Genomic DNA, 13,826 nt, shown 5'->3' on the forward strand with positions numbered 1-13,826 from the left:
TTCCTTCCTGGTATCCTCATGACTTAGGATTTTGTTGGGACTGACATTAAGTCCTGTGGATGAGGCTCTTATTTGGTTTTTGTTTTGTTTTTTTGTTTTTTACAGGTGGTGTTTGACCGCTTAAAAGGCATGGCCCTGGTTCTCTACAATGAGATTGAATATGCACAAGCAGCTGTAAAAGAGACCAAGGGGAGGAAAATCGGTGGGAATAAAATTAAGGTGTGCAGAATGACCTCCAAACCAAAGCAAAACAGGCAAAAAAAGAGGAACAAATTGTGTTTAGGCCTTCCCCCTTAAATGCTGGCAGTGCAGACTGCCAGGCTCAAGGAATACTTGGCGGGACACACATGTCCCACATATCAAAGGCTTAAATTATATTTTTATGCTCGGCTTACCAAGATGTCAGGGAATCCTGAACTGTTACTTATAAAGCCTTTTCCAGTATTCTGCTGTTTGTTTTGCTGAACTTGTCTCTCTGAGCTCCTGAGTGTTGGTGTCCGTGTCACTGCCTCGTTTACCCCAATCCAAGGCACACTTTTGTCTGTTTTTGTGTTAAAAAAAGGAAATCTGAAGGTGTGAGTCCCTCCAGGAAAACACATGACTGCATCCAGCTGCCCCATGGCTGATGTTCAGGCTCTGGGGTACACTAACCTCAACATGCAGTCATGGAATCATGGAATGATTTGGGTTGGAAAATACCTTAAAGATCATCTTGTCCTTCCTTGCAACACATTTTAAACAACAATTGAAAAATTACTTAAAAGAAACCACACAGAAAGTACTTTTCTTCCTGGAGCAACACTTAACATGTACAGGGATATCTTGGATTTGGGTGAATGTGGTGATACCTGTTCTGACTGTCCCATCAGTCCCACTAACTGGGGACGGGAGGTGTCAGCCAACCCTTTGAATTATCTTCCTCCTCCTCCTCCTTTCTCCTCTCCTAAAGAGTGGGCAGTGATGTCAGGCATGGTCTCAGCAGCTTCCCACCTCATCCAGGGCTGGGAGTTGGCTGTTCTGTAGTTTCTGAGTGTGGTGTTGGGTATCAGTCACCTTCCAGTGCAGGAAAGCGTCTGGTCCCTTAAAAGTTTCACAATTTGTGTGGATCTTGTTGCTTAATGACTTTGGAATAAGCAACACCCCTGATGTGGGCCTGTGCTCCGTTGCTGTGATTACACACAGGACTGGGCTGATTCAAAAAAGAACGGGAACTAGAATATTAAAAATATTCCATTATGTGGCATACACATCATTAAACCTGTTCTAATTGTTAATTTTTTTTCACTATGCCATTAGCTTGTAAGTACTAGAAGATACCAATTCTTGGAGCAGCTGGCACAGGGAGCTGCAGTTCAGGAGCCTTGGTTCTTTCCCTGCTCTATAACCCCATGTAAACACCATGGAGTCCAGAATGGATTTGTAATCCTGACCCTCTGTAGCACTGCCCTGAGATAAACGGGACTTTGGAACTGTCCTGGCATTAAAAACATCAATACCACGATAATAATGTGTATTTTTCCTGCTGCTTTGCCCAACAGAAGCCTCTGGGATGGCAGCTTACAACAACATAGTAAGGAGGTAGTTACACAGCTCCACTGAGAAATGTCTTTATTCCTGGGGATGTGCAGGGCCAGAATTGGGAAGTGTTTGACATTTTTTATTAAATTTTACCTCATTTTCAGTTCTGCTCCCACCTTCAGCAGACAGGGAAATGTTGGCAGAGTGAGATGCTTCTGTGACTGAATGTGATTTCCCCTTTCTTTTTCAGGTGGACTTTGCTAATCGGGAGAGTCAGTTGGCATTTTATCATTCCATGGAAAAAACGGGTCAAGATATCAGAGACTTCTATGAAATGCTTGCAGAAAGAAGGCATGTATCAATATTTTTATTCTATTTTTTGTTTTTCAGCATCACCTCACACAATCCTTTTACAATCATTGTCCTCCACATCATACAATCAAACTTTCTTCAGGCCGTAATTCTTAAAAAAGGTTTTTTTCCTCTCAACTTAATCCTTATTTTTTAAATTTTATTAAAAACACCTCTGCATTTTAGGGCTTTTTTTACCTCTTCACTATTTTAAAAATTAAATTTAGGTGATCAAACTAAAGCCGTGCACATTAGAGCAGGCAGGCTCTCACACATCCGAGGCGTAGCCAGTTAGTGGAATTCCTGCTGAGGTGGAGGTTTCAGTTGTCTGCATGATCCATATTTAAGTATCCTGTTTCTCTGGTGGGTCACCAGGACGCAGTTGGGAGTCATTCATCACGGCTTAGGAATGCAAAGAGCAGCTTATCTGCAACAGAGAAATGTGTGTGTTGGTGGGTGTACATAAAGTCTGATAAACTGCTGCTCAGCCCTTGAGCAGAGAGTAAAATCTGATCTTCCACCTCCCTCTTTCCAACAGTTTTTTTGTAACTTGATAAAATAATACATTTTGAGTAAGGATGCATTTTTATTTTGAATAAGGCTGTGGCCTGTGTGGCTGCCCTGGCAGCGGCTGGCACCACGTGCTGCACAGCCACTTATTTGTCCCTGAAAACCTGGCACAGAAACACTCCATATTTTGGGCTTTTTTACTTTCACTGACTGAAAAAAACACCCATGTTTATTCCCTCCAAAGTCTGGCTCATGGTTAGGGCTCTGCCTGCCCAGGAGTCAGCACAGCGTGATGCTGGGTGTACCTGGGAGCTGGATAAACCCAACAGCTTCTTGCAGCAAAATAGATTGGTCTGACAATGCAAAATGAGCAGATTTAAAAGCGAGCAGATTTTGGAAATTGGTGATCAGAGTTTGCATAATGGAAATACAAGTGTGCCTTCCCCAGGCCTTGCCAGATGTTGTGATGTGCCAGCAATAAGCATTTCCTCAGAACTGTGCTGGATTCAGGCAACAGAAGGGCATTTTTGGGTGTTTTTTAGCACACAGGACTCAGGTGGGCTTGTCTTTACCATGGAGTAATCCTGGGCAGGACGCTGATTTCTGGTGTTTGGGCACACATTAGTCTGGTTTTTCCTTCCCTGTCACTCTGCTCACACAGTCATTAGGAGATCCATAGGGATAATGGATCATGGAGCAGTGGAGCGAGCTCTGCAGTGACTCCTGTAATTCTGCAGCTTCAGGTGCCCCTCCAAGCTCCTCCCTGCAGAGGTGCTGAGATCTGCACAAACCACCTTCCCTTGAGGTTGTAGTTGGAGCCAGTCTAAATAGGACCCAAGGGAAAAAAAAAAACATGAAACAACAAACAAAATCCCTGATCAATATTTTTAGCTTCACAGCTGCTTTTCACAACATCTCACTTCACTTGCAGGATGAGGTTTTAGTCTCTGTGTTTTGTCCCTTTTTCAATTTTTTACTTTTCTTAAAAGGTGGAAGTTGCCAGCTTTTAATATAAAACATGAACTGTGAAGCCAAATAAACCTATGAGGAATCCCAGAATCATTTGGGTTGGGAAGGACCTCCAAGGTCATTGAGTCCAACCTTGATCCCCTCCCCTCCTCTCCTTGTCCCCACCTCAGAGCACTGAGTGCCACATCCAGGCCTTCCTTGGACACCTCCAGGGATGGGGACTCCAAACCTCCCTGGACAGCCCCTTCCATTTCCTGACCACCCTTTCCATGGGGAGATTCCTCCTGGTGTCCACCCTGAGCCTCCCCTGGCCCAGCCTGAGGCTGTTCCCTCTCCTGGTGTCCCTGTTCCCTGGGAGCAGAGCCCGACCCCACCTTAGTACAGAGTGTGAAAAGCACTCTATAATGGTGAGGAATTGGAACTCCAGCTTTATTCCACCTCCCTGCCATGTTCAGTCTTACAAATGACTTATTTTTGCTGCTTGGAGGTATTGAAATAACAACATTAATTGCTTGACTTGCTTTGCTGAATGAATTCACCTGATCTTATAAACAGCCTGGTATTTGTTGACTTGGTTTTACTGTAAACAGGCAACGCCAGCAAGTCACATGCAGTGAAAGAGCTAATTTGGGAATTAAAAGATCACTTGCAGGGGCTTAGGATTTTTAAAGAAATCTTACCATCACTTTGCTGCTTAGTAATGGAGAGATTCCATGCCTGGACTTTGATTTGACTCATGTTTTCAGAGTCAAATGAAGATCTCAGGTTCTGGATAAGGGGGTGTCTTCATCCTGCCAGCCTTGTGTGAGTGCACAGGTGCTGTGTTGGTTTTTCCTTCATTTCATGCAAGGTTTGAATTTGACGGAAACAAAGGAGTGAGGGTGGTGAAACAATGCTTGGAAGAGCTGTTATGACATTACCCATGAGGTACATGTGGTATTTGATAAGTTAACAGAAGTATTTAGTCCACTGCACACAGATGCCTTGCCAAACCTCTGTGTGCAGCTGCCTTGATGCACATAGGAAAAAAGATCAGAAAACGGTTTCTTTACGTAGCAAAAAACTATGGTAACAGAGTAGATTGGTTGAGAAGGAGAACTAGAATCTGTTTATTCTTATGTTTAGCAGAGACGAGCGAAGAGGATCCTACGAATACGCCCCTGACCGTACTTACTACGAGACTGTTCGGACCCCGGGGACGTATCCCGAGGATCCTCGGCGGGAATACCCAGCTCGGGGCAGAGAATTCTACGCCGAGTGGGATCCCTACCAAGGAGACTACTACGACCCACGATACTACGACGACCCTCGCGAGTACCGGGATTACCGGGGAGATCCGTATGAGCAGGACATCAGGGAGTACAGCTACAGGCAACGGGAGAGGGAGAGGGAGAGGGAACGGTTCGAATCCGATCGGGACAGAGACCACGAGCGGAGGCCGATCGAGCGGAGCCAGAGCCCGACGCACTCGCGGCGCCCGCAGAGCCCTGGAGCGTCCCCCTCGCAGTCGGAACGGCTGCAGAGCGACTCGGAGAGGAGGATTTACAGCAGGTCCTCAGATCGCAGCGGCAGCTGCAGCTCACTGTCCCCTCCGCGATACGACAAGCTGGACAAAGCCCGCGTGGAGCGATACGCAAAAAACGAGAAGGTGGAGAAAGAGCGCGTTTTCGAGCAGGAGAGGGTGGACAAAGAGAAGCGCTTGGTGAGGAAGGAAAAGCTGGAAAAAATAGAAAAGGAGAAAACAGATAAGCAGAAACGAAAAGCGAAAATACATTCACCCAGCTCTCAGTCTTCGGAAACAGATCAGGAGAATGAGAGAGAGCCCAGCCCAGAAAAACTGAAGGGCAACAGTAAACAAAGCAAAGAGAGGGGTGACAAAGAAGGGACAGCAAAGAACCGCCTGGAACTGATGCCCTGTGTTGTGCTGACCCGTGTGAAGGAAAAGGAGGGGAAGGTGATCGATCAGCCTGCGCTGGAGAAACTGAGGGCAAAACTGGATAATGACACTCTGAAATCCCCACTGCTTGAACAGAAAACCCAAACCTCCCAGGCTGAGCAAGCCAAGTCAGAGCAGTCTAAACTAGAACCTGTCAGAACCAAGGTACAGAAGGAGAAAGCCCTTGCCAGTCACATCGAAGTGGTGGACAAGGAGGGTAAAATGAAACCCAAAAAGCACTTGAAGACAGAGCAAACTTCTGAGGGGGCCAACGCAGTGGATTTAGACAAGTTGGAGGCTCGTAAAAGGCGTTTTGCTGATGCGAATCCGAAACCTGACAGGCAAAAACTGGATGTAAAACGGAGCAGCCAAGATGAGGAGGATGCACGCATGGTTTTGAAAAAGCAGCTTGATGCGACAGCATCGTCTAGAGAAGCACCAGTGTTAAGGGAAGGAGAATTGGAGAGAAAACCCCTGAGGAAGGAGATGCTTAAAAGGGAATCTAAAAAACTCAAACTGGAAAGACTTATTCCTGTTACTAGTCCCAAAGAAATTCAGGACACTCTTAATGTTGGTGGGATTGGCATGCGTCCCACCGTAGATCTGCAGGCGAGGCTCATGGAGGCACCTGAGGAACCTGTGGAAGTTCAGGAACTCCCTCCTAAAAAACTGAACCCAGTAAAACCCCAGCATAAACAGGTACAGCTGCTGGATGAGCAGGGAACAGAGAGAGAGGACACAAGGAAGAACTACTCCAGCCTTCCTGAAGAAACACCAGACCATAAACTCGGCCCAGAGAAACCTCAGTCGGCTGACACGGAGGAGAAAATCAGCATCGACATTGACCACACGCAGAGCTACCGGAAACAGATGGAGCAAAGTCGCAGGTTGAAACAGCAGCTGGAAATGGAGATAGCAAAGTCAGAGAAGTTTGGCAGTCCAAAGAAAGAGGTGGATGAATATGAAAAGCGGAGTCTGGTTCACGAGGTGGGAAAGCCTCCACAAGACGTCACCGATGACTCTCCGCCAAGTAAAAGGAAAAAGACTGACCAGTTTGACTTTGAAATCAGCACTAAGAGAGAAAGGAACTACAGAAGTTCTCGTCAGGTGAGTGAGGACTCCGAAAGGATGTCATGTTCTCCAAGCATCAGGCACTTCCCGTTCCACGAGGATGACGACACGCTTGATTCTCCAAGGTTAATGCCATTGAAGGAAACCAAAGAGTCACCTAAAATAGAAGAAAAGGGTCTTTCATACTCCAACATGACTGTGAGGGAGGACTCGCTGAAATTCAATCCTTATGATTCCAGCAGAAGGGAGCAGATGGCAGAAATGGCTAAAATAAAACTCTCTGTGCTGAGTTCTGAGGAAGACTCAAGTAGGTGGGAAACCCAAGTGAAACAAGAGCCTGGGAGAGTTGATATCAGCTTTCCAAGCAGCATTGTGAAAAGAGACAGTATACGGAAACGGTCTGTCCGAGACCTGGAACCTGGGGAGGTGCCTTCAGATTCAGATGACGATGGTGAAAACAAGCCCCATTCCCCGAAAGCCTCGTCCTTGTTAGAGAGTTCCAGGTTGTCTTTTTTATTAAGGGACAGAGAAGAGAAGTTCCGTGAAAGAGAGGAAAGACTCCAGTCCGGTTCCTTAGAAAGAAACAAGTTCTATTCTTTTGCATTGGACAAGACAATCACACCTGACACAAAGGCCTTGCTTGAAAGGGCTAAATCCCTCTCTTCCTCCAGAGAGGAAAACTGGTCCTTTCTAGACTGGGATTCAAGATTTGCTAGTTTCAGAAACAATAAAGACAAAGAGAAGGTTGACTCGGCTCCAAGACCTATTCCATCCTGGTATATGAAAAAGAAAAAAATCAGAACCGATTCCGAAGGTGGAAAACTGGATGATAAAAAAGAGGATCATAAAGAGGAGGAACAAGAGCGGCAGGAACTGTTTGCTTCTCGGTTTTTGCACAGTTCAATCTTTGAACAGGACTCCAAACGCCTGCAGCATTTGGAGAGGAAGGATGATGATCTGGACTTCATCTCTGGAAGGCTGTATGGGAGACAGTCCTCCTCCGATGGGACGAACAGCACAGCTGATTTGGTGCAAGAGCCGGTGGTTCTCTTCCACAGTAGGTTTGTTGAGCTGACACGAATGCAGCAGAAAGAAAAGGAGAAAGATCAGAAACCAAAAGAAGTCGAGAAACAGGAAGATAAAGAAAACCGGCCAAAAACACCAGAAATGGTTCCTGATAGTAAAGAAACAGAACATAAACCTTCTTTATCTGTTGGTCCTTCTTCAGTCACCGTCCTCCCACAAGAACCAGCTCCCATTGCTCCTGAGAAAATAGTGGGCGAAAAGGTCCCGGTGGAACCAGCTTCTGTCAAAGAAGAAAAACTTTCTGAACCTGCTGCTGCAGCAGAGGAACAAAAACCTTTCCCTGAACTTGCTGCTCCTGTCAAAATGGAACCTCCTGAGCAAACAGAACCTCCGCCAGTTGTAGAAGCGAGTAAAGAAATTATTGCTACAACCCTGGCGCCAGAGGAAGATGCTGTGGCAACAGAACATCCTTCATACTTGGATACCAAACCTCCCACTCCTGGGGCCTCGTTTTCTGATGCAGACATCAGTGTAGATCCAGAACCTGAGGCTGCCCAGCTGCTTCCACCTCCGCCCAAGCTAGTTCAGAAGTCAGATGAGGCTGCAGAACCTAAAGAGGAAAATCCTCCACCCTCTGCCAACACTGATGCTGGTGTGAGTCAAAAGGTGGAGGCGGCTGCTGAGGTCCTGCCGCCTGTGTCCGACAATGATATGGAAGTGGAACCTCCGGTTGTTGTAAAAGATAAAAAGTCCTACAAAAGTAAACGGTCCAAGACTCCCGTGCAGTCGGCTGCAGCTAATGTCACAGAAAAGCCCGTCACAAGGAAGAGTGAAAGAATTGACCGTGAGAAACTGAAAAGGTCGAGCTCTCCTCGCGGGGAGACCCAGAAGCTTTCTGAATTGAAAGTGGAGGCAGAAAAGGTTTCAAGGAATGCTGCTAAATCCCCAAGTTCTGCTGCAGAGCCAGAAAATGTGGAGCTGAGCTTGCCGATCGGCCGGACCAGGCGCAGAAACGTGAGATCGGTCTATGCTACCACAGGGGACAACGAAGGCCCATCTCCGGTGAAGGACTCCATGGAGGTCACTAGATCCACTAGGAAGAGAGTGGAAAAGGAACCACAGGAAACAGTGACTACTGTTCCCACAACCCCGAGGAGGGGAAGACCTCCCAAATCCCGCCGTAAGCCAGAGGAGGAGATCTCTCCAATAAAGACCGAACCGGTACAACAAGAGGTGGAGGAAGCTGAAACTAAAGATACTGTGGAAGCTCCTAAACCTGCAGAAGGTTGGAGGTCTCCTAGATCCCAGAAGCTCACACACACTCACTCATCTGCTGCTGCCAGCCAACAGGGGAAGAAAGGGAAGAATGAACTGAAAGCTGATACCATGGCTGAATCCGAAGATGCTGCTGAAAGAAGTGGTCAGGAATCAAGCATCAGTGACAACAGCAATAAAGCAAAAGCCGCTGAGAAAGAGCCAGCAGCAAGTGAGCAGAAACGTGATCGGAAGGAACTGGATGTGGAGAAAAATCAGCTAGAAATCCCCACAGTTGAGATCACTGAGAAGAAGCCAGTGCCAGAAAAAGTTACGAAATCCAAAAGGGGAAGGTACAAAAATACCAAAACCGTCGTTGATAAGGCGTCCGTGTGTCTCAAAAATGTAGAAATACGCCTCAACGTCGATGAAGTCAAGGGTGCCTTGAGGCCCACCGAAGAGGAGGCAGAGCCAGTGGCAGTGTCACCACCCAAGATGAAGAGCCCTCCAAAAGAGGACATCCTGCCACCCCACTTCTCTAAGAATGAAGTAGAAGATTCATTCCCAGAAATGGAAAAGGAGGTGACACGGGAGCCCAAGCAGTCACCTGAGGCTGCCCAGTTAGCAAAGCAGATTGAGCTCGAGCAGGCGGTGGAGAACATTGCAAAACTCACTGAAACTCCTCCAACAATTGCTGCCTACAAGGAGCCAACGACAGATGTGGCTGAAGTCCGTCAGGAGGAGGAGGCAGATAAACCTGCGCACCAGGCCAGTGAAACAGAGCTGGCAGCAGCCATTGGCTCCATCATCAATGATATTTCTGGGGAGACAGAAAGCTTCCCTGCACCGCCAACATATCCTGCTGAATCTGAGGCTGAAATCCCCACAGAGCCCTTGGTGTTGCAGTCCCCTCGGGAGGAGATGGAGCCTGAGACTGATCAGGCAGTGAACAATATCCTAGAAACTGAGGCTGCCGTTGAGCCTGTGGTGCAGCCGGTGCCTGGCTCTGTCCCGTCAGCGTTGGAGACTGAGAGCAAGGAGTCTGAGGTCAGCTTCAGTGAATCTTCCAACTCTGCACAGGAGGCTGAGACCCTGCAGGAGGCTGAAGTTGCTCGGAAGGAAAAGGGCCGTCAGAAAACCACGCGGCAGAGACGCAAGAAAAGCACAAGCAGGAAGGGCGACATTGCTGAAGTCAACACCTTTGAGCCGGAGAGGGTGCAGAGCAAATCACCCCCTGCCAACGAAGTAAAGACAAAACCTGAAGAAGCCTCAAAGGAGGAGAAGCAAATCAAACCCACAGCATCCATGGAGCCAAGTGCTTCTGATGTCACCAAGGCTGTGGCTGCTGACATTGTGGCTGCACATGAGGCTGTCCCTGAGAGCAGCACCTCTCCAAAGGTGCCTACTCCGGCTCCTCTGGACCTGGGTCCCCCACCAGTCCCCCTCGACGAGGGGAGTCAGAGCGGATTCAAGATCCGGTCGCCCCTGGAGAGCGCTGCCATCACACCGCCGAGTGCCCCGAATGCAGCCCTTCCTGCTGTCCCTGTGGCGTCGGCGGCCAAGCTGCCCACCCCGGTGCCCACCACCATTGTCCCCCTTCACTCCGGCGCTGCCAAGGTGCCAGAGTGGATGGTCAGGCATGAGGAGCCCCGTGCCCGTTCCACACCCCCGCCTGCTCTCCCACCGGACACAAAGGCGTCGGATATCGACACAAACTCCAGCACTTTGAGGAAGATACTCATGGAGCCCAAATACGTCTCAGCAACGAGCATAACCTCCACACATGTGACGACAACACACACGGAGCCAGTGAGTGCACCGTGCCTGGAGGAGGCACCTCTCCACCCTGCTGTGGAGGCCATCAAGCCAGTTTCTGAGGAGAAGCCGGCTGTTCCTGTCACCAGCGCCCTGGACCCACCAGTGGCCGAAGCACCAGTGTTCAGCGAGAAGGAAAAGGTCAACACAGTCATTGCTCCCAAAGCCACTTCTGTCATCAGCAGGATGCCCCACAGCGTGGATCTGGAGGAGGCTCCGAGGATCACCTTGGTGAAACAAGCTCCCCAAACGCAGACCTGCCTCGTCAATGCTCCTTCACCCAAATTTAAGCAGAGGTCAAGTGCAAATGATAACAGCAGGTTTCATCCAGGATCGATGTCTATTATCGAGGAGAGGCCTGTGGAGACTGGGTCCAGTCCAGGGCTGCGGGTGAACACCTCAGAAGGTGTGGTGCTCCTGAGTTACTCAGGGCAGAAGACAGAAGGTCCTCAGCGAATCAGTGCCAAGATCAGCCAGATTCCCCCAGCCAGCGCTGTGGACATTGAGTTCCAGCAGTCTGTATCCAAGTCTCAGATTAAACAGGAGCCTATCACGCCATCCCAGCCAGCACCGAAGGGCTCCCAGACCTCGGCGGGCTATGGGACTGTTTCCACCCATTCTTCGTTGGTACTTGGAGCACAGCCCTACAACACCTCGCCCGTTATCTCCTCCGTCAAACAGGAGCGCGCTGCCGCGCTGGACAAGCCTGACTCGTCCCACCTCGCTGTCCAGACCCCGGCGTCGCAGCCCGGCAAGGTCCTGACGCAGACCGTAAACACTCCACCCGTGCTGGTCCATAACCAGATGGTCGTGAACAAAAAACTGTCTGACCCAGCTGCTCTGAAAGTGGAGACAAAGACTCTGCAACCCTCCAGCCTGAGTCCTGGGGTTAGTCCTCACCACCCTTCCCTCTCTGGGAAGATGCACTCGGAAGCAAACCACGTCAGCTCGGGCCCCAGCACCCCGACTGACCGGGCCATCTCCCACCTGGGGGTCACCAAACAGGAGCCGCACTCGCCGCGCACCAGCGGGCACTCGCCGTCGCCGTTCCCCCGCGCCTGTCATCCCGGCAGTACCTCGTCTCCGGCTTTGTCCAGCAGTACCCCGGTCATGCTGGCGCCGGGAATTCCCGTTCCTCAGTACATATCCAGCATGCATCCCGAGCAATCTGTTATCATGCCCCCCCACAGCGTAACACAGACTGTGTCCCTGGGCCATCTGTCCCAAGGTGAGGTGAGGATGAACACCCCTCCTCTCTCCGGCATTCCCTACGGCATCCGCCCGGAAGCGCTGCACTCCCCCCGAGCTGCTCTGCAACCCCAGATGGAGATGAAACCCCAGCGATCCAGCACGCCCCAGCCAGCACCCATCCGAGACATCGTCATGCCCCCGCTGTCCTCCCAGCATCCCCCCGAGGAGGAGCTGCACTTCCACCACACGGCGGTGTGCCGCGGGCCAGCCCCGGTGCAGTCCGACGTGCTGGTGATGCAGCCCGACTACCGCATGCACCCCGGCAGCCTGCGGCTGGAGCAGTACAGCGTCCCGCGGGACGTCAGGATGATCATGCACCCGCACATGGCCGCCGTGGGCGAGCACCACTCGGAAACGCGACAGTCCCGCACGCCCGAAGGGGCCGTCAAAACTCCCCCGGCCAGTAAGACCCCGCAGCCCGGGAAAGAGACTCCCAAATCCTCGGAGGGCAAGATGGCCCACTCTCCCCACAGCGAGCCGCGGCTGCTCAGTGTGCCCTCGGGCAGCCAGCTGCCCGGGCTGCCCCTGACACAGCCCGTGGTGGTCCCACACGGGGTGCAGATCATGCATCCCGCCGGGAGCTCCTTCCACGATTACCGCTCCGTGTACGGCGACATGAGGAATTACCACACGGCACAGCTTGGGCATCCGCAGTTCCCGGGCGCATCGCCCATCGGGCTGCCCTCCCGGAGCATGACCCCGTCCCAGGTGAGAAAGAAAACCCTTTACCTGTCTCCCTGGAAACTGGAGCTGTTTCTTATGGGAAATGGGGTTCAAATGCTGCTTAGCATCAGAGGAAGCTGAAACAACCCATTTCCTGAACCCCTCTGGAGCTGCACCCAGGAGGGGGGAAGGTGCCTGCAGGTTTCTGAGTATGGTGTCAGGGGGAGAATTGTCAGTACCAAGGTGGTGTGTGTGTCAGGCATCCTTGGATGGATGGTGTGGCTAAGGATGGGCTTGGGGATTCAGGGAGTGGGATTTCAGCTCAGGTGGGCTTGGAAGTGGGAGACTGTCCCAGGTGCTGCCACAGCAGGGCTGCTGCTGTGACATGGATGTCTCCAGCAGGAATCTCATGGTGTCCTGGCAGCCTTATAATGGGGTTGAGTACACCCTTGGCCTAAACGTCTTTTCTTTTCCCCTCCCTGCTTCCCAGGGTCTGCAGGAGGGCGAGCACTCGCACCCCAGCCAGCCAGTCCGCAGCAAGACCCCTCAGATCCCGCAGGATCCCAAGGGCCCGTCGGCAGCAGGGCCGGAGCAGAGTCACCACGCCCCTGTGAACAGGCACACGGCACAGATGGACCCCCACGTCCACCTCCAGAGGGCACAAGGGGACACGAGCCAGACCTCGTACCCCTCGCCCGTCGCCATCTCCATGAAGCAGGAGCTTCCATCGCCGCACCAGCCGCAGGCAGTTCCCAAGCAATCCATGTTTATCCCCACGACCTCGGGGCCGCCCCTCAGCCGCCCGGAGCCCCAGTCCACGCTCAAGCAGGAGCCATCCCCTCACCCTGTGTCCCAGAGACCTGTGGACATGGTCCAGCTGCTGACAGTGAGTGTCGTGCTCCTGATCCGGGGGGAAATCACCTGGTTCTGTCTCAGCCATAGCACCAAATCTGACCTTTGTTGCATCAAAAACTTCAGATGCAGAAAAGGCGTTGTTTGGGTTTTGGGTTGTTTTGTCCCTGATGGATTTTAGACATGTTTACTGTTCCAAGTCAGTTTTGCAAGTCAGCATTTTCCTGGAAAGTGTTTCCTCATAGGCAGGGGAGACAGTTGGTGTATTTCATTTAAATAAAAAGGAAAAACCACTCCAAGTGTAGAAAATGAGGAAGAGGAGGGAGGCAGTGAGGAACAGGTGTCATCAAGGAGCTGAGAGTTGTGTTCAGCACCAGATGTCTCCCAAGTAACCTCGAGCAGTTCTTCTGTTATTTCTCAATTTGTCCATTTGTAAAAGGGAACAGAGCATTCAGGAACAGCCTTGTGCTGGGTGGGCGGCAGAGGGATTGGGATGACGGGATCCACCCAGGCAGGCTGGCCAGCTGGAAGGAAAAGGACTGAATTCCTGATTTAGCAGGATGTATGTAACCCAGGCCTGGCCTGTAGAGGGTTGATCTGGTGCTACATC

The 13,826-nt window shown here is 50.8% G+C and overlaps 1 protein-coding gene across 5 annotated transcripts in view; it reads left to right on the forward strand.

The window, feature by feature from the left end:
• The window catches only part of SPEN (spen family transcriptional repressor), a 65,308-nt gene that overhangs the window by 49,239 nt on the left and 2,243 nt on the right, over positions 1-13,826 (forward strand). For 2 of the 5 annotated variants that reach the window (XM_030963641.1, XM_030963642.1), the window contains exons 9-12: positions 106-219; positions 1,769-1,869; positions 4,474-12,409; positions 12,855-13,250. In XM_030963641.1, the coding sequence (XP_030819501.1) occupies positions 106-219; positions 1,769-1,869; positions 4,474-12,409; positions 12,855-13,250 (8,547 nt within the window). The remainder of the gene's footprint in view (positions 1-105; positions 220-1,768; positions 1,870-4,473; positions 12,410-12,854; positions 13,251-13,826) is intronic. The other 3 variants (XM_030963643.1, XM_030963644.1, XM_030963645.1) reach the window with 3 other exon arrangements.

This window comes from Camarhynchus parvulus, chromosome 21 (genome assembly GCF_901933205.1).
Source record: "Camarhynchus parvulus chromosome 21, STF_HiC, whole genome shotgun sequence".
NCBI classification, from domain to species: domain Eukaryota; kingdom Metazoa; phylum Chordata; class Aves; order Passeriformes; family Thraupidae; genus Camarhynchus; species Camarhynchus parvulus.